This window comes from Aegilops tauschii, chromosome 7 (genome assembly GCF_002575655.3).
Source record: "Aegilops tauschii subsp. strangulata cultivar AL8/78 chromosome 7, Aet v6.0, whole genome shotgun sequence".
Taxonomy (NCBI): Eukaryota; Viridiplantae; Streptophyta; class Magnoliopsida; order Poales; family Poaceae; genus Aegilops; species Aegilops tauschii.
The window spans coordinates 480,473,823-480,498,652 of record NC_053041.3 but is presented as its reverse complement, the minus strand read 5'-3'; the positions used below and the strand labels follow the sequence as shown (position 1 = coordinate 480,498,652).

At 43.7% G+C, this 24,830-nt stretch overlaps 1 protein-coding gene across 2 annotated transcripts; it reads right to left on the bottom strand.

Annotated features, from left to right (window-relative positions):
• Positions 1-17,935: 17,935 nt before the first annotated feature.
• Positions 17,936-24,352, bottom strand: LOC109752505 (uncharacterized). Of its 2 annotated transcripts, none has more exons than XM_020311390.4 (14): positions 24,056-24,352; positions 23,788-23,914; positions 22,167-22,205; positions 21,989-22,081; positions 21,766-21,882; positions 21,056-21,151; positions 20,069-20,182; positions 19,850-19,903; positions 19,267-19,314; positions 18,986-19,136; positions 18,672-18,837; positions 18,523-18,592; positions 18,191-18,439; positions 17,936-18,079 (listed from the first exon to the last, which is right to left on the bottom strand). In XM_020311390.4, the coding sequence occupies exons 2-14, from the start codon at positions 23,851-23,853 to the stop codon at positions 18,041-18,043; spliced, it is 1,302 nt and encodes a 433-aa protein (XP_020166979.1). In that variant the 5' UTR covers positions 23,854-23,914; positions 24,056-24,352; the 3' UTR covers positions 17,936-18,040. The 2 variants fall into 2 exon arrangements, with proteins under 2 accessions (XP_020166979.1, XP_020166980.1); XM_020311391.4 differs by having other exon boundaries at positions 24,014-24,305.
• Positions 24,353-24,830: the final 478 nt, after the last annotated feature.

Below are 24,830 nucleotides of genomic sequence, written 5' to 3'. Positions count from 1 at the left end.
TATTTTCTTACTGCTTCTAGTTCAGGAATCAAAGTGCCCTCCAGTTTTTCTTTTTTTTTGAGGAAACTTAAAAAAAAATTGAGGAAACTTAAAAAAGACAATTGAGGAAACAAGTGCCCTCCAGTTTTCCATCGATCCGATCACGGACTGGCGACCCACTTGGAAGGTGGCCATGATGGCAAGGCAGGCCGATTGACTCTGGTCAAGTTAGTCTTTGCGGCCATCCTCTCCACCAACTGACGGCCCTCTTTTTCTGTTTGTCCTTTACGTCACAATTAGCCCTGAGAATTTCTACTAGAAATGACGAATGGTTAAAAAAAGGTTCTATACATGCGAAAATTAGACTTTCTTCCACGGAATTACTAACAGCATATCACACACTTCTTATGCTTGTGTCCTGCAAGATTTGGAACGAGAGGAATGCTAGATTTTTTCTGAATTTTTTCCCACAAGATGCTTCAAAGAGCATAAAATTTATTCTAAGAATAAGTAAAAACTGGGCATCCTCCATTATGAAATAGCGGACGCCTTTCGGATGGCGTCACCCTTCTTGCTTTTGTTCTTTTTTGATTTCTCCTTGCTAGGTTTCTCATTCACGAGGCAGTCCTGTTGGGGATCGTAGCAGAAATTTAAAATTTTCTACGCATCACCAAGATCAATCTATGGAGTCATCTAGCAACGAGAGAGAGGAGTGCATCTACATACCCTTGTAGATCGCGAGCGGAAGCGTTCAAGTGAACGGGGTTGATGGAGTCGTACTCGTTGTGATCCAAATCACCGATGACCGAGCGCCGAACGGACGGCACCTCCGTGTTCAACACACGTACGGTTGGGAAGACGTCTCCTCCTTCTTGATCCAGAAAGGGGAAGGAGAGGTTGATGGAGATCCAGCAGCACGACGGCGTGGTGGTGGAAGTAGCAGGGATCCCGGCAGGGCTTCGCCAAGCGCAAGCGGGAGGGAGAGGTGTCACGGGAGGGAGAGGGAGGCGCCAGGGGCTAGGGTACTGCTGCCCTCCCTCCCCCCACTATATATAGGGGCCTTGGGGGGCGCCGGCCTTGGGAGATCCCATCTCCAAGGGGGGCGGCGGCCAAGGGGGTGGCTTCCCCCCCAAGCCAAGTGGGGGGCGCCCCCACCCCTAGGGTTTCCAACCCTAGGCGCAGGGGAGGCCCAAGGGGGGGGCGCACCAGCCCACCAGGGGCTAGTTCCCCTCCCACTTCAGCCCATGGGGCCCTCCGGGATAGGTGGCCCCACCCGATGGACCCCCGGGACCCTTCCGGTGGTCCCGGTACAATACCGATAACCCCCGAAACTTCTCCGGTGGCCGAAACTGGACTTCCTATATATAATTCTTCACCTCCGGACCATTCCGGAACTCCTCGTGACGTCCGGGATCTCATCCGGGACTCCGACCAACTTTCGGGTTACCGCATACTAATATCTCTAGAACCCTAGCATCACCGAACCTTAAGTGTGTAGACCATACGGGTTCGGGAGACATGCAGACATGACCGAGACGACTCTCCGGTCAATAACCAACAGCGGGATCTGGATACCCATGTTGGCTCCCACATGTTCCACGATGATCTCATCGGATGAATCACGATGTCGAGGATTCAATCAATCCCGTATACACTTCCCTTTGTCAATCGGTACGTTACTTGCCCGAGATTCGATTGTCGGTATCCCAATACCTTGTTCAATCTCGTTACCGGCAAGTCACTTTACTCATACCGTAATGCATGATCCCGTGACCAACCACTTGGTCACTTTGAGCTCATTATGATGATGAATTACCGAGTGGGCCCAGAGATACCTCTCCGTCATACGGAGTGAAAAATCCCAGTCTTGATCCGTGTCAACCCAACAGACACTTTCAGAGATACATGTAGTGTACCTTTATAGTCACTCAGTTACGTTGTGACGTTTGGTACACCCAAAGCACTCCTACAGCATCCGGGAGTTACACGATCTCATGGTCTAAGGAAATGATACTTGACATTGGAAAAGCTCTAGCAAACGAACTACACGATCTTTGTGCTATGCTTAGGATTGGGTCTTGTCCATCACATCATTCTCCTAATGATGTGATCCCGTTATCAATGACACCCAATGTCCATAGTCAGGAAACCATGACTATCTGTTGATCAACGAGCTAGTCAACTAGAGGCTTACTAGGGACATGTTGTGGTCTATGTATTCACACATGCATTACGATTTCCGGATAACACAATTATAGCATGAAGAATAGACAATTATCATGAACAAAGAAATATAATAATAACCATTTTATTATTGCCTCTAGGGCATATTTCCAACAGTCTCCCACTTACACTAGAGTCAATAATCTAGTTACATTGTGATGAATCGAACACCCATAGAGTTCTGGTGTTGATCATGTTTTGTTCTAGGGAGAGGTTTAGTCAACGGATCTGCTACATTCAGGTCCGTATGTACTTTACAAATATCTATGTCTCCATTTTGAACACTTTCACGAATGAAGTTGAAGCGACGCTTGATATGCCTGGTCTTCCTGTGAAACCTGGGCTCCTTGGCAAGGGCAATAGCTCCAGTGTTGTCACAGAAGAGAGTCATCGGGCCCGACGCATTGGGAATCACCCCTAGGTCGGTAATGAACTCCTTCATCCAGATTGCTTCTTGTGCTGCCTCTGAGGCCGCCATGTACTCCGCTTCACATGTAGATCTCGCCACAACGCTTTGCTTGCAACTGCACCAGCTTACTGCCCCACCATTCAAAATATACACGTATCCGGTTTGTGACTTAGAGTCATCCAGATCTGTGTCGAAGCTAGCATCGACGTAACCCTTTACGACGAGCTCTTCGTCACCTCCATAAACGAGAAACATATCCTTAGTCCTTTTCAGGTAATTCAGGATATTCTTGACCGCTGTCCAGTGTTCCATGCCGGGATTACTTTGGTACCTTCCTACCAAACTTACGGCAAGGTTTACATCAGGTCTGGTACACAGCATGGCATACATAATAGACCCTATGGCCGAGGCATAGGGGATAACACTCATCTTTTCTCTATCTTCTGCCGTGATCGAGCATTGAGCCGTGCTCAATTGCACACCTTGCAATACAGGCAAGAACCCCTTCTTGGACTGATCCATATTGAACTTCTTCAATATCTTGTCAAGGTACGTACTCTGTGAAAGACCAATGAGGCATCTTGATCTATCTCTATAGATCTTGATGCCTAATATATAAGCAGCTTCTCCAAGGTCCTTCATTGAAAAACACTTATTCAAATAGGCCTTTATACTTTCCAAGAATTCTATATCATTTCCCATCAATAGTATGTCATCCACATATAATAAGAGAAATGCTGCAGAGCTCCCACTCACTTTCTTGTAAACACAGGCTTCTCCATAAGTCTGTGTAAACCCAAACGCTTTGATCATCTCATCAAAACGAATGTTCCAACTCCGAGATGCTTGCACCAGCCCATAGATGGAGCGCTGGAGCTTGCATACCTTGTTAGCATTCTTAGGATCGACAAAACCTTCCGGCTGCATCATATACAATTCTTCCTTAAGAAAGCCGTTAAGGAATGCCGTTTTGACGTCCATTTGCCATATCTCATAATCATAGAATGCGGCAATTGCTAACATGATTCGGACGGACTTCAGCTTCGGTACGGGTGAGAAAGTCTCATCGTAGTCAACCCCTTGAACTTGTCGATAACCCTTAGCGACAAGTCGAGCCTTATAGATGGTCACATTACCATCCGCGTCTGTCTTCTTCTTAAAGATCCATTTATTTTCTATGGCTCGCCGATCATCGGGCAAGTCAGTCAAAGTCCACACTTCGTTTTCATACATGGATCCTATCTCGGATTTCATGGCTTCTAGCCATTTGTCGGAATCTGGGCCCGCCATTGCTTCTTCATAGTTCGAAGGTTCACTGTTGTCTAACAACATGATTTTCAGGACAGGGTTGCCATACCACTCTGGTGTGGAACGTGTCCTCGTGGACCTACGAAGTTCAGTAGTAACTTGATCCGAAGTAACTTGATCATCATCATTAGCTTCCTCTCTAGTCAGTGCAGGCACCACAGGAACATCTTCCTGAGCTGCGCTACTTTCCGGTTCAAGAGGCAGTACTTCATCAAGTTCCACTTTCCTCCCACTTACTTCTTTCGAGAGAAACTCTTTCTCCAGAAAGGACCCATTCTTGGCAACAAAGATCTTGCCTTCGGATTTGAGGTAGAAGGTATACCCAATGGTTTCCTTAGGGTATCCTATGAAGACGCATTTCTCCGACTTGGGTTCGAGCTTTTCAGGTTGAAGTTTCTTGACATAAGCATCACATCCCCAAAATTTTAGAAACGACAGCTTAGGTTTCTTCCCAAACCATAATTCATACGGTGTCGTCTCAACGGATTTAGACGATGCCCTATTTAAAGTGAATGCGGCAGTCTCTAAAGCATAGCCCCAAAATGAGAGCGGTAGATCGGTAAGAGACATCATAGATCGCACCATATCCAATAGAGTGCGATTACGACGTTCGGACACACCGTTACGCTGAGGTGTTCCAGGCGGCGTGAGTTGTGAAATGATTCCACATTTCCTTAAGTGCGTACCAAATTCGTGACTTAAATATTCTCCCCCACGATCTGATCATAAGAACTTTATCTTTCTGTCACGTTGATTCTCAACCTCACTTTGAAACTCCTTGAACTTTTCAAAGGTCTCGGACTTGTGTTTCATTAGGTAGACATACCCATATCTACTCAAGTCATCAGTGAGAGTGAGAACATAACGATAGCCACCGCGAGCCTCAACACTCATTGGACCGCACACATCAGTATGTATGATTTCCAATAAGTTGGTTGCTCGCTCCATTGTTCTGGAGAACGGAGTCTTGGTCATCTTACCCATGAGGCATGGTTCGCACGTGTCAAATGATTCGTAATCAAGAGACTCCAAAAGTCCATCTGCATGGAGCTTCTTCATGCGTTTGACACCAATGTGACCAAGGCGGCAGTGCCACAAGTATGTGGGACTATCGTTATCAACTTTACATCTTTTGGTATTCACACTATGAATATGTGTAACATCACGTTCGAGATTCATTAAGAATAAACCATTGACCAGCGGGGCATGACCATAAAACATATCTCTCATATAAATAGAACAACCATTATTCTCGGATTTAAATGAGTAGCCATCTCGAATTATACGAGATCCAGATACAATGTTCATGCTCAAAGCTGGCACTAAATAACAATTATTAAGGTTTAAAACTAATCCCGTAGGTAAATGTAGAGGTAGCGTGCCGACGGCGATCACATCGACCTTGGAACCATTCCCGACGCGCATCGTCACCTCGTCTTTTGCCAGTCTCCTCTTATTCCGCAGCTCCTGTTTTGAGTTACAAATATGAGCAACCGCACCGGTATCAAATACCCAGGAGCTACTACGAGTACTGGTAAGGTACACATCAATTACATGTATATCACATATAACTTTGGTGTTGCCGGCCTTCTTGCCCGCTAAGTATTTGGGGCAGTTCCGCTTCCAGTGACCACTTCCCTTGCAATAAAAGCACTCAGTCTCAGGCTTGGGTCCATTCTTTGGCTTCTTCCCGGCAACTGGCTTACCGGGCGCGGCAACTCCCTTGCCGTCCTTCTTGAAGTTCTTCTTACCCTTCCCTTTCTTGAACTTAGTGGTTTTATTCACCATCAACACTTGATGTTCCTTTCTGATCTCCACCTCCGCTGATTTCAGCATTGAATATACCTCAGGAATGGTCTTTTCCATCCCTTGCATATTGAAGTTCATCACAAAGCTCTTGTAGCTCGGTGGAAGCGACTGAAGGATTCTGTCAATGACCGCGTCATCCGGGAGATTAACTCCCAGCTGAGTCAAGCGGTTGTGCAACCCAGACATTTTGAGTATGTGCTCACTGACAGAACTGTTTTCCTCCATCTTACAACTGAAGAACTTGTCGGAGACTTCATCTCTCGACCCGGGCATGAGCTTGGAAAACCATTTTCAGCTCTTCGAACATCTCATATGCTCCGTGTTGCTCAAAACGCTTTTGGAGCCCCGGTTCTAAGCTGTAAAGCATGCCGCACTGAACGAGGGAGTAATCATCAGCACGTGACTGCCAAGCGTTCATAACGTCTTGGTTCTCTGGGATGGGTGCGTCACCTAGCGGTGCTTCTAGGACATAATCTTTCTTGGCAGCTATGAGGATGATCCTCAGGTTCCGGACCCAGTCCGTATAGTTGCTGCCTTCATCTTTCAGCTTGGTTTTCTCTAGGAACGCGTTGAAGTTGAGGGCAACGTGGGCCATTTGATCTACAATACATATTGTAAAGATTTTAGACTAAGTTCATGATAATTAAGTTCATCTAATTAAATTATTCAATGAACTCCCACTCAGATAGACATCCCTCTAGTCATCTAAGTGAAACATGATCCGAGTCAACTAGGCCGTGTCCGATCATCACGTGAGACGAACTAGTCAACATCGGTGAACATCTTCATGTTGATCGTATCTTCTATACGACTCATGCTCGACCTTTCGGTCTTTCATGTTCCGAGGCCATGTCTGTACATGCTAGGCTCATCAAGTCAACCTAAGTGTATTGCGTGTGTTCCGAGGCCATGTCTGTACATGCTAGGCTCATCAACACCCGTTGTATGCGAACGTTAGAATCTATCACACCCGATCATCACGTGGTGCTTCGAAACAACGAACCTTCGCAACGGTGCACAGTTAGGGGAACACTTTCTTGAAATTATTATAAGGGATCATCGTACTTACTACCGTCGTTCTAAGCAAATAAGATGTAAAACATGATAAACATCACATGCAATCAAATAGTGACATGATATGACCAATATCATTTTGCTCCTTTTGATCTCCATCTTCGGGGCGCCATGATCATCTTCGTCACCGGCATGACACCATGATCTCCATCATCGTGTCTTCATGAAGTTGTCACGCCAACGATTACTTCTACTTCTACGGCTAACGTGTTTAGCAATAAAGTAAAGTAATTTACATGGCATTATTCAATGACACACAGGTCATACAAAAATAAAGACAACTCCTATGGCTCCTGCCGGTTGTCATACTCATCGACATGCAAGTCGTGATTCCTATTACAAGAACCTGATCAATCTCATACATCACATATATCATTCATCACATCTTCTGGCCATATCACATCACAAAGCATATGCTGCAAAAACAAGTTAGACGTCCTCTAATTGTTGTTGCATGTTTTTTACGTGGCTTCTATAGGTTTCTAGCAAGAACGTTTCTTACCTACGTTAAACCACAACGTGATATGCCAATTACTATTTACCCTTCATAAGGACCCTTTTCATCGAATCCGACCCGACTAAAGTGGGAGAGACAGACACCCGCTAGCCACCTTATGCAACTAGTGCATGTCAGTCGGTGGAACCTGTCTCACGTAAGCGTACGTGTAAGGTCGGTCCGGGCCGCTTCATCCCACGATGCCGCCGAATCAAGATAAGACTAGTAGCGGTAAGTAAATTGACATGATCTACGCCCACAACAATCTTGTGTTCTACTCGTGCATAGTAACTACGCATAGACCTAGCTCATGATGCCACTGTTGGGGATCGTAGCAGAAATTTAAAATTTTCTACGCATCACCAAGATCAATCTATGGAGTCATCTAGCAACGAGAGAGAGGAGTGCATCTACATACCCTTGTAGATCGCGAGCGGAAGCGTTCAAGTGAACGGGGTTGATGGAGTCGTACTCGTCGTGATCCAAATCACCGATGACCGAGCGCCGAACGGACGGCACCTCCGTGTTCAACACACGTACGGTTGGGAAGACGTCTCCTCCTTCTTGATCCAGCAAGGGGGAAGGAGAGGTTGATGGAGATCCAGCAGCACGACGGCGTGGTGGTGGAAGTAGCGGGGATCCCGGCAGGGCTTCGCCAAGCGCAAGCGGGAGGGAGAGGTGTCACGGGAGGGAGAGGGAGGCGTCGGCCCTGGGAGATCCCATCTCCAAGGGGGGCGGCGGCCAAGGGGGTGGCTTCCCCCCAAGCCAAGTGGGGGCGCCCCCACCCCTAGGGTTTCCAACCCTAGGCGCAGGGGAGGCCCAAGGGGGGGCGCACCAGCCCACCAGGGACTGGTTCCCCTCTAGGGATGGCACCCGCAGGGTATGGGTACGGGTGGAGCCACCCCATACCCTTACCCGTCCCTCCCGAGCCTACCCATCACCCTTACCCATACCCATCAACGGGTACAATTTTTTCCCATACCCGTTACCCGGCAGGGTAGATGGGTACCCGCGGGTAAAATTACCCATGTTTGCACAACATTAGTTTGAACAACTCATAGTCATAAACAACAATATATAATCATAATTTACAACAACACGAGCTTATAAACAACAACACATCATAAACAAAAACACACTTAATAAAAAAGATCACTTTCTCATAAACAACAACACATCAAAATATCATCACATAGTTCAAAATTCATGACAAAGTGTAGACTGCAGAGATAATTTTGAATTCACATAGATTTTATATGGGTACATGGGTATGTGGGTATGGGTTATACGATCCCATACCCATGCCCGCTCTACCCGATGGGTTTCAGATTTTCCTATTTATATACCCATGGGTAACTTTTTGTCCCATACCCGTACCCTAATAGGGTTTTTACCCGCAGGGTACGTGGATAATGGGTACCCATTGCCATCCCTATTCCCCTCCCACTTCAGCCCATGGGGCCCTCCGGGATACGTGGCCCCACCCGATGGACCCCCGGGACCCTTCCGGTGGTCCCGGTACAATACTCCGAAACTTTCCCGGTGGCCGAAACTGGACTTCCTATATATAATTCTTCACCTCCGGACCATTCCGGAACTCCTCGTGACGTCTGGGATCTCATCCGGGACTCCGAACAACTTTCGGGTTACCGCATACTAATATCTCTACAACCCTAGCGTCACCGAACCTTAAGTGTGTAGACCCTACGGGTTCAGGAGACATGCAGACATGACCGAGACGACTCTCCGGTCAATAACCAACAGCGGGATCTGGATACCCATGTTGGCTCCCACATGTTCCATGATGATCTCATCGGATGAACCACGATGTCGAGGATTCAATCAATCCCGTATACAATTCCCTTTGTCAATCGGTACGTTACTTGCCCGAGATTCGATCGTCGGTATCCCAATACCTTGTTCAATCTCGTTACCGGCAAGTCACTTTACTCGTACCGTAATGCATGATCCCGTGACCAACCACTTGGTCACTTTGAGCTCATTATGATGATGCATTACCGAGTGGGCCCAGAGATACCTCTCCGTCATACGGAGTGACAAATCCCAGTCTCGATCCGTGTCAACCCAATAGACACTTTCAGAGATACCTGTAGTGTACCTTTATAGTCACCCAGTTACGTTGTGACGTTTGGTATACCCAAAGCACTCCTACGGCATCCAGGAGTTACACGATCTCATGGTATAAGGAAATGATACTTGACATTGGAAAAGCTCTAGCAAACGAACTACACGATCTTTGTGCTATGCTTAGGATTGGGTCTTGTCCATCACATCATTCTCCTAATGATGTGATCCCGTTATCAATGACATCCAATGTTCATAGTCAGGAAACCATGACTATCTGTTGATCAATGAGCTAGTCAACTAGAGGCTTACTAGGGACATGTTGTGGTCTATGTATTCACACATGCATTACGATTTCCGGATAACACAATTATAGCATGAAGAATAGACAATTATCATGAACAAAGAAATATAATAATAACCATTTTATTATTGCCTCTAGGGCATATTTCCAACAAGTCCAGCAGTATTATTCATTATATTCGTAACAAGAAGTCTACAACAAGGCGCAAAAATCACCGAACCTCTTGAAGAAGCCCTTTTCTTGTTAAGAAACTAATCGAGGATAAAGTGGTCTGGTTTTGGTACCAGCCGATCTCTACTCCTAATGAAGCAGTTGGTAGCCTGGTACGGCTTATTTTCGTCCCTTTGTTTCGTCCCACCACCACCCCTACCATGCTGGTTTTTTGTCTATCGGTTTATTTTTCTCGGCACTCTTTTATTGCAAATCAGCAGTTTCCTAACATACAAAAGATCACGGATCTTACTTTTTTAATTTATTCAAATCAACCGATCCTTCTATTAATGCAATTTGTTTTAGGAAACAAATAATTGATTTTTCAATCTCTACTCTTAAAGGAGGAGTCCGCGGTTGTGATGGTAAGTCTCGTACGTCGTTCGTTCGCTCGTCCGCTCCGCCTGGTCCCGTTTCGTTCGCATGCATGGGAATAGAGCTCCCTCATCTTTATCTTTACCTAATAATAAAGCACGGACCGCTTCTTACCACCGTAATTTCGTTCGCTGGTTAGTAGTTTTCGTCCGTCCGTCTGTCTTTCTTCGTATGTCAGCTTTCACATCGTTCGTGAGTCTCACGTAGCCTCCGTGTGCTGATGGCCCCAAAGCCCAAATAATTACCCTCCGTGTGCTGGTGGCCCAAAAGCCCAAATAATTAGGCTGAGGCGCAAAAAATAAGCCCAAATAATTCCAACTCGCAACCTCCTCTTCTACATCGGATACACTACCAACGAGGTAGAACTTGCTGGTATGTTGTACTAAAGGTCAATTAGACTGTTAAATAGTGCCATATCGACTCTTTACATCTAACCCATCCAATTTATATACTTCTTTGACTTTCCCAGGTTGTCAAGAAGATGTCTTGAAAAAAAGGAAACAGAGGGTAATTAAAATAAGAAGGAAAAGAGTGTATTAAACGGAGACAGATGGCCATCCAATATGAGTCTGAGGAGTCGTCCAGCACGGCGGAACTCCCCGTCCCAACTATACACGACATGGTCGTCATGGACTCATGGTCTTGAAGATTCTCATCCATGCAAAGATGAACTTCGTGTCGACTGGCCATGGCCAACGAGCTGCCTGGCGGCAAGGCAGAAGCAAACATGCCCGATTCCACTTAAAATAAGCTAAGAATGAGAAACATGAACCTTAGGTTAATGTTCAGGCTTAGGTATCGTACATTGGCAACTAACAATATACGATGTTTCCTTTGGTTGGATACATTTTCTTCCTACCTAGATTGAGTCAAAATTAGATGACGCGTACATTCAGAATAAAGTACATGTACACATCGAGTGGCACAGGCAAATAAAGTAAAGAGCCACCTCTCCAAATCATAGCCTGATACAATCAAGATCTTTATCAGTATTCTTCTCAAGCTACATGTAAATCTTCTCTAGTAGTCCTATGAGCATAAACAACTGCTCGAATCTACAAAATTAAGGAGCAATTCGGTAAAGAGACAACCACCTTTACAATGACAGTTTATAACTATATAAGTCAATAAGTGTCCAAGGCAAGTTGTGTGATTTCCAAGCCTTCAGAAACCATTATATCAAGATACCTAGGATTACAATTATTTCCTAGTACAGCCGACGGTACACACTGACAAACCGTGAACACGACACCGGGTACAGCGCAGCAAGTACTCAGGCCACTGCTGCACGGCAACCTCGGCCAACCGACGACCATGAAGGTGGGATCCATCATATCTCGCGCGGCTCCGGTGACCGCTGGTGACGAGAGCAGGGATGCGGCACCAGGACACGGAGGAAGCGCCACAGCGGGTAAGCCACGAAATCGCCAACGGCTAAACGATGGCGACGTAGAGGAGGACGCGGCGCTTGGAGGGATTGAGGAAGGGCTCACCGTCGGTGGAGGAGTCGAGCGTGGCGGCGGCGCGGCCAAATTTGGCCGAGGTTGTAGCCGGTGGGGGATGAGGGGTGATCACCGAGCATCCACACCCTACTGGCGAGGATCGGTGGAGGTAGTCGGAGGCTGTCGGTGCAGCAGCGCGGCGGACGTCTGGGAGCGGATCGTCGGGGCGATTGGATCGGGGGAGCATGCGTGAGTTGGCTCACACGCCTCTAAGCCCAATATGCATTGCGATGAAAGTGTGTGTTGCGGAATAACATGAAGGAGAATTGTGATATCAGCCCACCAATCTTTGCAAATGACTAAGAAATTTAGACAATGTACAATTTGCGGGTTAGGTTAAAGATATTCATCTCCAACAGAAATGAAAAAAAAATATACTCAAACATCAGAACAAAAATACATAGAAAACATAATAAAATTCGAAATACTGGAACATAATTTTTTTTACTGCCAATGCAAGATGTTATTCCTCTCATTCATTTCATTATCATAGGAATAATTATTTTTAGGATTTAATACAGCTTTTAATAGGAATAATATGTACTATAATTAAGCACGAGCTAGGTTGTCACCGAGAAAGCATATTCAGTACTATAATCAAGCATAGGCTAGGTTGACTACCCATCGTTTGGTTTATAGTGTGTGTATATCTCCATGAACAAACCAACCAAACATAAGTGCAGCAAATATAGATTATCAACCATAACAGAAATTTATAATTTTAGTATACAATGAGGGTTACACCGCAAAAAAAAGAGGGTTAAAAATTTATAATTTAGTATACAATGCAGATTAAGCACCATACTGACAATAAAAATGTCGTATACGCAATTAACACTTCTATTGAGTTACTCATATCATACATTAAAAATATTGCGATCCAAACTGCTTGCCTGCACAAGAGCTTCTTATATTGTATGCAAATGTTGTTCATTAAAAAGAGAAACAGATTAGATTTTGCATAAAAAATATAACATTGGCAGATGTATATTTCCCGACCAACTTCAGTACTACGGTGTACATAGGATGTTGATGCATAATGAGAAAGCATATCACATGGGCAGATTAACCATCCATGAGTACTCAAATATGACAATAAAAAATATACATGCAATATTGTTATTGAAGTAATTTTACCCGGACGCAATTGTATGCAGAAGTGACGCTAGGCATGTTGTTCTCCTTAAATCATGCGCACCCTCTCTGATCTGGTCACACATGTCCCTCCAACGGCATCACTTCTGTTATCCTCCGTGGCTCCTCGCCGGCAAGGTCGCCGCAGGCTTGGGGAGAGGAGCATCGCGTACATCCGCCTTGCCTTGCCGCCAGGCAGCTCGTTGGCCATGGCCAGTCGACACGGAGTTCATCTTTGCATGGATGAGAATCTTCAAGACCATGAGTCCATGACGACCATGTCGTGTATAGTTAGGACGGGGAGTTCCGCCGTGCTGGACGACTCCTCAGAGTCCCCTCCTCAGACTCATATTGGATGGCCATCTGTCTCCGTTTAATACACTCTTTTTCTTCTTATTTTAATTACCCTCTGTTTCCTTTTTTTCAAGACATCTTCTTGACAACCTGGGAAAATCAAAGAAGTATATAAATTGGATGGGTTAGATGTAAAGAGTCGATATGGGAATATTTAACAGTCTAATTGACCTTTACTACAGCATACCAGCAAGTTCTACCTCGTTGGTAGTGTATCCGATGTAGAAGAGGGGGTTGCGAGTTCGAATTATTTGGGCTTATTTTTTGCGCCTCGGCCTAATTATTTGGGCTTTTGGGCCACCAGCACACGGAGGGTAATTATTTGGGCTTTGGGGCCATCAGCACACGGAGGCTACATGAGACTCACGAACGATGGGAAAGCTGACGTACGAAGAAAGACAGACGGACGGACGAAAACTACTAACCAGCGAACGAAATTACGGTGGTAAGAAGCGGTCCGTGCTTTATTATTAGGTAAAGATAAAGATGAGGGAGCTCTATTCCCATGCGTGCGAACAAAACGGGACCAGGCGGAGCGGACGAGCGAACGAACGACGTAGGAGACTTACCATCACAACCGCGGACTCCTCCTTTAAGAGTAGAGATTGAAAAATCTATTATTTGTTTCCTAAAACAAATTGCATTAATAGAAGGATCGGTTGATTTGAATAAATTAGAAAAGTAAGATCCGTGATCTTTTGTATGTTAGGAAACTGCTGATTTGCAATAAAAGAGTGGCAAGAAAAATAAACCTATAGACAAAAAACCAGCATGGTAGGGGTGGTGGTGGGACGAAAAAAAGGGACGAAAATAAACCGTACCAGGCTACCAACTGCTCCATTAGGAGTAGAGATATGTGATGATGTTATAGTTCAATTATTTTCACCTCTCTAGCCACTATGCACGGAAGGTGTTTGCTAATTTGCACAATGATCTTTTCTGATAAAATATGCTAATACGACCTTCATTTTTTCACGTATTAGTGATGTCCTCTTATTAATCCCTTCTATAATCAAATCTGATATGTGTTTGTTCATCTAAGTATCTAACTGCAGGTGGAAGAACAAGATTCACAGTGTGTGCAACGGCAACAATAAATAATATGTCATTAGGGAGATTTCTGACAATTGAACCTTGCATTTTTTTGGCATTAGTACAAGTGTTCTGCTGCAGTATTCAGCTATGCGCTATTCAACTATGCGCGATGAAGCTGATATAGGGTATGGACTAGACGGTTTATTCAGTTTTTTTTCAAGAAGGTATGCAGGTTGGGTTTCAAAGTAGACGACAAAGGGTGACAAACGATGACATTCTGCACCTTAAAAGTTGATTGATACTTTCTATTTCATATTGATGTGATCGCTAGCTAGAACAATTTTTTCACTGAATTTGTTTCATTAAACATGTCCTTTTATTTGTGTGAAGTTGTTCGGACTTTTCATTGAATTTTTATTTTAGTTGCGTGAAAAAGCATTATGAGTAATGTTTTTTTGAGCTGATTATGAGTAATGTTTGGTTCCATGCAGGACCATGGAATGAATGCGAAGCAAATTATAACACTCAGGTTCATGGTTTAGGAGTAGGAAAGCACACTTCCATCTTTGTGATATTCTCGTATGCATAGTACTAACACTATGTACATAATCTCTCAATTGTGTAGATGGGTCATCAGTAGCATTTCTCTAATTATATCCTTATAGAGACTCATTTGGATTGTTTAAGGAAAGGATCTCATTTCTCAATAGCAAACTGCACTGGGACATCTTGGATCTATTCTCCACATCTTTGAGCTAGGTGAGTTGGACAGCATGTCATTGGGGGAACCATTTCTTCCTTCCAATCCGTGGGCCAAATTTGTTATCACCATATGTTTAAAATTTTGTGTTAGCCCTGAACTTTTGAGGAATTGATAGATATGTTGGTGAACGGGTAGGCGGCGCTAGACAGGGAAGGGCAAGAGAGCACGAGGGAGAATGTCGAAGGGGGCACCATAAATGGGAGTTCACTGTTATGCTAATGTCGTCAGAACCTAGAGCATGGATACAAGACCTCCATCGTCGTCTATGGACATCAGAGCAGAGAAGAAGTGATGATGGACATCAAACCAGTGGAGACAGTGAGCATGGGCCCCTAGACGATACTTATCATAACATATACTCAGTCTATAGTCAAAAACCGTATGCCACATATATGTTGTGAATTACTATGATATTTGATCAATGTATGTATTTCTAAAAAAAATTGTGGCAACACACGGCATTCAATTATAACTTCAACTTCAAGGGTGAACTTGTGGTTTTAGTCTTTATTTAAGAAATTAATGGGAAAAATAACCATCTATCTATCTAACCAATTGATCAATGAATGGGATAATTACATAAATTAATCCCATGACAAGTATAACTACATGAACATTGGCAAGGCACAGGCAGCCGACTATAGATCATGTTGGCAAACAGACTAAGCTAAATTCTCGAGGAATTTGACGTAGGTCTTGCAAATTAAACAGCAAAAAAGTGTGCAAACCACAAAGGTGTAGTTGTCATATCACATCTCCACAGAAGTGTCGAACTTCAGTTACATTATATTATAGCTGAAGATGGAGTGGGTTCTGTACTTGTATATACATGTATTGACCAATACATATATCAAAATCTTCTAGAACATCCACATTGAAGAATATTCATCCCTGTATGACCATATTGTTTTCACTTCCTTCACCAACAAGGCAAAGGCACATGACGAAATATTTTGTAACCTGGACTGAATAGATCAAACATAGGCCCCGCACTATCACCATTTGATTATGAATGTCTGAGTCAGTCCAAGTACCTAAACTAAGGGAGCAACTGAACAAGTCTTCCCGAAGCCAGTGTGGGAGCCAAGCACGCCACTGGTGCCGGAGAGCACATGAGGCACACCGAAAACACACCGCATCTTGGTCGGTTTAGAGATGCCCGCCTCTCGTGTCACGGCGTCAGCACCTCATCCTCTAGCCGGCCCTCCACCGAGGACATCAAACTGTACATGACGCATCGCTCCTACGCCTCCCCATACACCAGCGCGGGAGGGATGCGAGCTAGTTGAAAACAATACAAGCCAAAGGAGGACATCTGCATGTGTGCCGACACCACGATGGGTGGGTGGGGGGAGGGGGGGTTGGCTGCGTGGAGGAGAACATTTTCATCTCCCTAAGATGTTGAGAGAGTTCGAAAACTCATCTAGATACATACACTTCAAACGAAGTGCATTTTCGTTAACTGCAGAATTTTATGTCACCGTCTTTTTTATACACGCTGAACTCGTGCAGTGTGCTTATATATAGGATCAGAAAATATGTATTAGAAGGACCAATATTTATAGCAATACAATCATAAGTCGCATGCAACATCCACGTGATGAATTACAGTTTATTTAAACGATACTATCTCTATATATAATTATTTTGGTCCGTGGCAACGCACGGGCATTATACTAGTCAGCTTAGTTTCTCTGATTCTCTCCATTCACCCAAAAAAGGAAGGCATGCTAATTATTCCCGTGGAAACTTTGAAAGATTATAAAGCCAAGCTTTTCTCATAACAAAGCTTAGGTTGGTACCCTAGCTCCCTATAGAAAAGAAAGAAAGGTGGAATACTTGATTACTTGTATATGATATACGTGTGCCTTAAGACATAGACTTCGAGAGGGAGAAAGATGCCAACCTGGTAATAATTCCACACTTGAAATGCACGCTCCTCCTTCGAACAAGTATATATTCCCTAGCACTCGTTCTCTAGGCTCTAGCTAGCTCCTGCGTGGATGACGTACCAGGTGGTGCGTCAGTAGAAAATCCTGAAAATATATTGTTCGCCGTCGGGTTTTCCTTTCTCTATATCTCTAAATCACTAACTGGAGATATGCATTTCACTGTCGACGGGACAGCTAGCGTGGCAGGATCCGCGGACTGCAGCGTCAAGTTGGATTCAGGCTGGCACTGGCCGCCTTTTCTGACTGACGGGAGCGACTGGGACTCTAGAAGAATGGAGTATCGCGTCCGACCGGCAGGTCAGAAAGTCTTCCAGATCGACGCAGCTGATTGGACGGACTCCTAGTGGTACTGGTACCGCGGCGATCGATGATTGTTCATCCCTTATCACTCCAGCGGTGCACTGGTTCAGCGTTTACGCTAGGTCAAGAATCTTTTGACGAGTATTTCGTCTTCACCCTGGCGACTTGGAATAGTATTAGTACTGTACTGTAATACTCCGTCCGTTCCAAAATAAATGACTCAATTTTATACTAACTTTAATACAAAGTTAGTATAAAACTGGGTCAAAATAAATGACTCAATTTTGTACTAACTTTAATACAAAGTTAGTACAAAACTGGGTCATCTATTTTGAAACGGAGGTAGTACTAGGCATTGCCGAATTGTTGGCTAGTCCAACCGTAGGGGTGCCTTTCACTCTGGGGAAATTTTCAGACAGTTTGGAGAAATACCAATGCATCTCTCAGTGACATATTCCCAACTTTTCAACTCGGGAGCCATGGATTAATTCGGTGCAACTTGATCATCTTGTACATTGTGCAAATGGCCACATTGCAGTTCTGTCGCATAGTTGCGATACAGGGAGAAAATGAACACATGCCAAAAGCGGCAAATTCATGGCAAGGCGACAAACGGATGCACATGATGCAAAATCTCAAAATTCCCAGCATTACTATTTATTGTTTCATGTGTCAACAGACGCCTCTCAAGAGGATTACATGCTCCGCGCCAACGATTTCAGCTTTTTCTACAAACCTACTGTTGTGTATCCCTGACCTTCTGAGCCCTACAAACAAAACAGAACCGTATGACCTAAAATCGGCTACAAGCCTGTGAAGGGTCACATGAAAAGAATGTGATGAATGAGTCACAAAACGCGATGGTCTGGGATTCATACTGTGTGACTACTAGACTCCAGCAGCCTGTCTGATTCTGAAGGCATATCGGATGACATTTCAAAATTTTGCTTGGCCGTCATCTTGTTCCACTCATTCTCAACGCGGAAGAAAACCCACTGAAACCGCCTCAGCATTTCCAAAGCTGTTATCGCAAACACTGTGAGGTAGTTGTGCCGAAGATGCGCCGACAGCTTGTATGTCCATGTGCAGCGGAGAACGAGGTTGCTGCCTAACACCCAGTAATACACCTGTAGAGCAATCACATCGAGACAGATGAAAAAAATATCAAGGTAGGCTACTTCAAACCATGTACATATATTCAAGGCTATACCCAGTTCCGCCCATAAAGAAGGCTTGTCCATGTGCTTGGGCTTTTGAACATGAAAATCCTGGTTAAGATGCTGCAGGGTCAGAGAAAAAACTCATTAGCAGCAGTTTGCATGTTGAAGGAGTAGATAATAATTTTATGAAGACAGGCACCTCAAATCCCAATCGCGCTTTATATCCCAGTAGAAGGAATACAGCGAATTTATAACACCCGAAATAAGCCAGAGGGGCCGGTAAAAGCTAACCCACTGGTCAGGGAATACATGATACTTGAGTGCCGATAAAAAAATCACCGGGACTGCTGTCGAGTACTTCAGTGCTGGATTTTGGACAAAATTACTGTTAAACGATTTCCATAAACAGGTATAAACACATACAATCCCAAATCTTTATATAACATTTTAAACATCCTAGTTCACCTAGTAAAAAAATGAACAATCAAAAGCTGATGTATGCTGAGTAAATACCGTTCAGAAGACAACTTTTCTCCTTTGTATCCTTGTACTGTCGAATGCATTGGAAGAAACGGCACAAATAAGGGAGCACAAGAACTAGAGGAATAGCTATAGAGTGGCTACCACAAATTGAATCAGCTTCAAACCAAGCAATTGTCGCCACCTGTAAAATACCAAAGAACAGACATTAAAGAGGAAGAAGATGAATTCTAGCCAAAACTTATCAAACAAAGCATTACTGCATTAGCATATTAGCACTATGAGCATATCAATAGGGAAATAAAGAAATTAACCTGACGATTGACCATGCGGCAAACTGAACGTTCCAAATCTGAGAACACCTGTCAAAAAAATGCAAGAATTGAGAGAAAATGCTAGAAATGTCAACATGGGACAACAAGAAACTATAAACAATTCTCTACAAAATTTAGCAATAGCACGCACCACATTTTCACGTAGATAGCATTTTCTCCCAAAACATACTGCATTATAGCCAATACAAGAAACAGACAATATATAATACTAGTCAATGTGTACGTGCAATGCACGTTAATTTGGAAGTGTATTAAGTGCATGCGGATATTAAGTAGGATATTATTTGCATGTTATTATGTGATTATCACTATTTTGGCATGAAATTAACTGCACGCTAAACGTGTTGAGCGCTCGACATTGAAGCAGTCTAGGTCGTTGGATTGACATGATTTGATGGCCAAGATTAATTGGATCTGCCCGAATGGGTCTTTTTATATTGGTATAGATAAACTAAACTTATGTGGTACTATCCAACAGTGACATTTTTGTCAGAGTATCTCCAACAGTGATAAGATAAACAAAATAATCCACAATCAGTATTTCATATAAATAAGTGGATACCTTTGACATGGATGTAAAAATATCAGCCAAAAAGAAGTCGGGGAATGTAATTGCCTGCAAAATAAAGGCATGGGGAATAATTAAATTTCATTTTATACAGCTGCTGGTTCCACAAGCACAATCAGATAGATTAATGCCACGATGGACCATAACATAATGGTCTGTTTCTAGGATGGCTCAAAGCAAACCTATGCATTACTAACATTTTGAACAACTTACTTGCAATGGAAGTACTATACGTAACATGGTCCTCAGGAAGTAAAAGCGTGATGATAAATAAAACATATCAAACGGAGAAAGGAGGACTATCAAAAGGATAGCATACAATAGAACCTGCAAAGAATCAGAAAGATACGTCAATTTAACCACCCCAGATTTGAGAAGTAACACGTTGCTAAAGAATACGAAGAATGCATGGCAAGATTTTTTCCATTTCCAAGTTGAGGAAGGAACAAGTAGACCTTGCATCAAGCACAACTTCACATTCATTTTACTATTACAAGCAGACACAATATGTATACATGTATATCCATTGTTTTCTGTTTAAGTGTATATGTGGATTACCTAGCCCTTTCCATCAGTTTGAACTTTTGGTTGCTTTGGCTAGTGCATGAAGCTTAACATGGTACTCCGACACCATGTATAGGCCTCTTGAGCCATACCTCTGAGTCTATCCACGTGTTGACTTCCCGCCTCACACGTGAGAGGGGGTGTTGAAGTGTATATCCTGCTCTACAATCTCAGTGGTTAATGATGCAAGTGGATTGTCTAGCCCTTTCCATCAGTTCGGACTTTTGGTTGCATTGGCTAGTGCATGAAGCTTAACATTTCGAGGGTAGATGTACATTAATTTCTGTCTTGCACATAAACCGCACTAAATGGACCGTTTGCTTTATATGATTCAGGAAAATAGATTTAACTTTTAGAAAAGTAGGCTATGTGCAGTGAAGTGCTGTGCTAAAGAAACATACGATGGACAAACTACCACTCAGATCTTCCAATACGACAGGATGTAAGTTCCAATATATCAGTTAGCACTGCATATCCAGTCGGGCACACTCAGTGGGAGAATAATTTTAGTATGTCAATAATACTATAGCTCTACGGATAATATTCCTGCACACTGTAGACGCCAAAAATCTTATGAACTCGGGCACAGAAGAAGAAAGCATGAAATGAAAAGATTCAATGGGCTGGATATTACACTGGTTGAGAAGCAGCAAGTGACACTTCCCCATGTGAGTACAGGTATAGGTAAGCTGTCATACTTGTGGGAACAATTAAAGTAAGCCAAGTAGCACACTGTCAATAAGACAAAAAGAAAAGTTTACTTTGGCAGAATATACGTCAGATACAAGTAATATGAGAATTTATACAGCATAATATGAACATAAAGAACATGGAGAATGCACTAACAACAAAATAAAACACGTCTAATACAAAAGTTCATGATATAGGTTAAAGAAAAGAGAGCAAGGTTCAAAAAGAGGACTCAGCAGTCAGCACTCACATTAGAAAATGCAACAGGCACATGTTATTCTCTAGAATAATCATCCGAATGAGGCATGTTCTTTGAGAAACTACAGTAGGTATTATCTATGTGTAGTTGCACTGCCAAAATAAATGTATTGGCAACTAGGTGAAATGTTGTGGTCTTGGAAGTTAACATCAACAGTTCACCACAAATGAGATAAGGAAACATTTTGCAAACTCAAGACGCTGTCACAAGTCACAATAACTGTAGGGCACATAAATTATTTAAGAAATATATACAGCAAATGTCCTATGGAATGACTAGAACATGTTGCCTATTGGTAGCTATGTCTGTTCAAATGCACCCAACATGAATATTAACTTCAGCAAGTCCAGACTCAAGCAACATTTTAAAATACAATTGCAATCAAGAGAAGGCATACCCTCCAAATTTCTCGGTGTGATAAATGTGTTTGCGCGAGATCAAATACTTTTACATAATTCACTGATGATTGTGCAAAGACCCATAAATTCACTCCCCATAACCAAATCATAAGTGCCTGCAATAAGAACACTAAGCACAGTTACATAGATGCAAAGATAGGTGTTTGATTTTCTGTGTATTTAGTTTGAGCATAACACAAATACAGTACTAAAAAAACTCACCACAAGGAAGAGAGGATTATAGTATAAGAAAACCTCATACAGAAATAAATCTCGCAGATCAGCACTCATCCTCATAACAGAGTCCCACCCTATCTGTAATCCCAAGAGTATTACCAATTACCACACAATCGATTCATGCATGGAAATAACTTCACTGACCGATCGTAGAAAGACTGACCTTGCAACAGCATAAACCCCACAGGAGAAACAATATAGCCTGGAAAAAAAGACATGTTGATAAGCAATTTGACAGATAAAACCCAGGCAGATATGAAATCAACAAAACAGGATATTTTGGGTACATTTGATTAGTTTACAGTGGAGCAGGTTAATATATATACATATAATTTTATAAGGACATATAAACGTATTTGAGCCTCTAAGAGGAAATTCAATAATAAATCATCGAGGAAACCAAGCAGCAGCTCCAACAGGACAATGACAATCCTGAATGGCCATTTACAAGGTGCGACACAGAGCTCCAGCAGCTCTATCATCATAGTCACTGGCGGAGGCTCATGGAGGCCACGACCCCCCCCCCCCCCCCTCCAAAATTTGTAAAAGAAAATGTACTACTCCCTCCATTCCTAAATATAGTGTGTATTAGTTTTCTAAGAAAATTCCACAATGTAGTGCGTAGTTTGAGTCCAACCCAGTTCTAGACCAAACTAACCCTCCACCAACGCATCACCTCTCTCCCTTATCTATTTCCTCTCGTACAGATGGGATGGGACTGAACCAGATGATGGGAGGGTGCGGTAGTTTTCCTCCAATTTTCTAGTATACTGACGCATTGGGTACTGGGGCCTGGAACAAATCGATTGGGGGCTTTCTTGTCCAAAATATAACGCCAGCACATGCATTGGTATGTGGGCTTCTCACTACATTTAGGAACGGAGGGAGTACTAAGCATCGGCCCAGCCAAGAATAATCTCCTCCCTCCCAGTCCCAGGTTCCAGCCCAATGAATCGATAACCTCTGCCACTCACGCACGGACACGCTTGTCTCTTCTCCTCCTTGTTGGTTTTTAGACCACTAGATCAAATCACCACATGAGCTGTACGTACATGCAAGCTAGCACAGCAAGCTAACACACAAGCACCTGGATTGATCTACAATAGCACTAGCACACGTATATACACGTAAACGTGAACTTGACCTGGGCTGAACGGTTAGATGAATCAACTCTCTTGGCAAGAACGGCAGAGGCACAACACGAAATGATTCAGTGATGTTTAAGTATCCATGATTTTTGTGCTATCTACATCAGTAATAAAGTACAGGTTCAGATCGTGCTATGATTTTTTAGTAGTATTGAACATGTTTTGATTCAAAGAAAAGGTGACAATGCTTTTTAATTTTTATCTCAGTCGTTTTACTGTTCTGGCTATGGAGCACTTGATAATAGTAATTGTCCACAATACCAGGCATGTTGGTATTACCATGTATCTGTGTGAACAAGCTATATGGATATATGTATATATATAAGATGTATAGAATCATCTGGTGTGATGGGTTTATCCCTTCTCCATTCTCAACTTCGCATTCTAAATACTAACCATGATCAACACGACATTATATAACTCGAGAGGATTCTTCATAAAAGAGGGTATTAATTCACCCGTTTTCAGGAGCAGGTCCATTATAGTACTGCAGTATTTGCAGATAAATGTATGCGATGGGTATAACAAGCACAGACCATCTGAAATCAGAGCTCAGGTGTGTGAAACTTACACTTAGAGCTAATACATTCCACAGCATAGTAGAGGGAAAAAGTAGTGGCTGAAAGGCTAACCTACCTTAAACCGCCAAAGAAAGAGCGGCGAAGGCATGCCCACAACCGCAGGGACGGACGCGCCCTTCATCTCGCCGCCGATCCCGGGCCTCTGCGCGCGCAGGCGCGGCGCCTGCGCCTCCGCAGGAACCCTGCGTCCGCATAGATTAACCGCACCGGATCAGCAGCATGCAGCGGAATCCGCGAGCAATTCAGAAAGGTTAGAACGAAGCGGGATCTCGCCGCTCTACCACGAATCAGACCCAGCCAGAGGCGTCGCCGCGGTGGCTTACCGGGAAGCAACAGCCCGGATCTCCACCTGAACAGGGGAGAAGCCGCCGACGGGGTGAGAGGAAGACGCAGCTGCCGCCGGCTAAGGGAGTGGGCGAGCAGGACCGAATCGGATTGAAAAGCTGACGAATGATTCGGCTGGGTTCAGGCAAGGGTCCGCCGGATCTGAGGCGGCTGCTCCGGAGCTCCCCTGACCCGTCGTTGCCTTCAGCCAGACGCCCCAGCAACAGAGAGGGAGAGATCCGGGAGGTCGCCGGTCGCCTTCGACCGTGCAACTGGCAACAGCGGGGAGGAGACCCGCAGAGATGAGAACACATGGCAAGCACGAATCTTAAAGCACGAGCATGATTGATTTGATGCCAAAAGTTGGCATGCCAATTGCTTAGTGATTGGCTGGTTATCATTTTTTTCCTGCCAATCTCACAAAAAGTTATCAACTTGGCAAGTTTTGATTTTGCCAAATGTTGGCATCAAATTAATCTTGATCTCAACTTTGCATTTGCATGATGTGCTCCTCAAGTCTATTCGATGAGTACTTCCATGTGTCTTGAGATTTTGTAAAAAAAAAACATATACTAACAACATTGTCCACGGTAAGCAAATGGTGTGACACACCCGTTATATAGAAAATGGCATGGCGCCGCCTCTGGCGTGGGCTAAAGTGATTCAAAGCCTCATTCAAATCGACTCGGTCAATGCAATTGATTGATGCTAGTGAAAAGCGAACCAACATCTTGGTTTGGCTTCAACCAGTTAAAATAGAATATTTACTTGACC

Bases quoted from the DNA above. Each gene is read 5' to 3' on its own strand.
- LOC109752505 (XM_020311390.4), bottom strand. From the start codon at position 23,853: ATGAAGGGCGCGTCCGTCCCTGCGGTTGTGGGCATGCCTTCGCCGCTC. The intron at 19,315-19,849 runs GTATCCACTTAT...TTTTTTTGACAG, and splicing joins TTTTTACATCCATGTCAAAG to GTGTTCTCAGATTTGGAACG. The intron at 19,137-19,266 runs GTTAATTTCTTT...GGTATTTTACAG, and splicing joins GCCGCATGGTCAATCGTCAG to GTGGCGACAATTGCTTGGTT.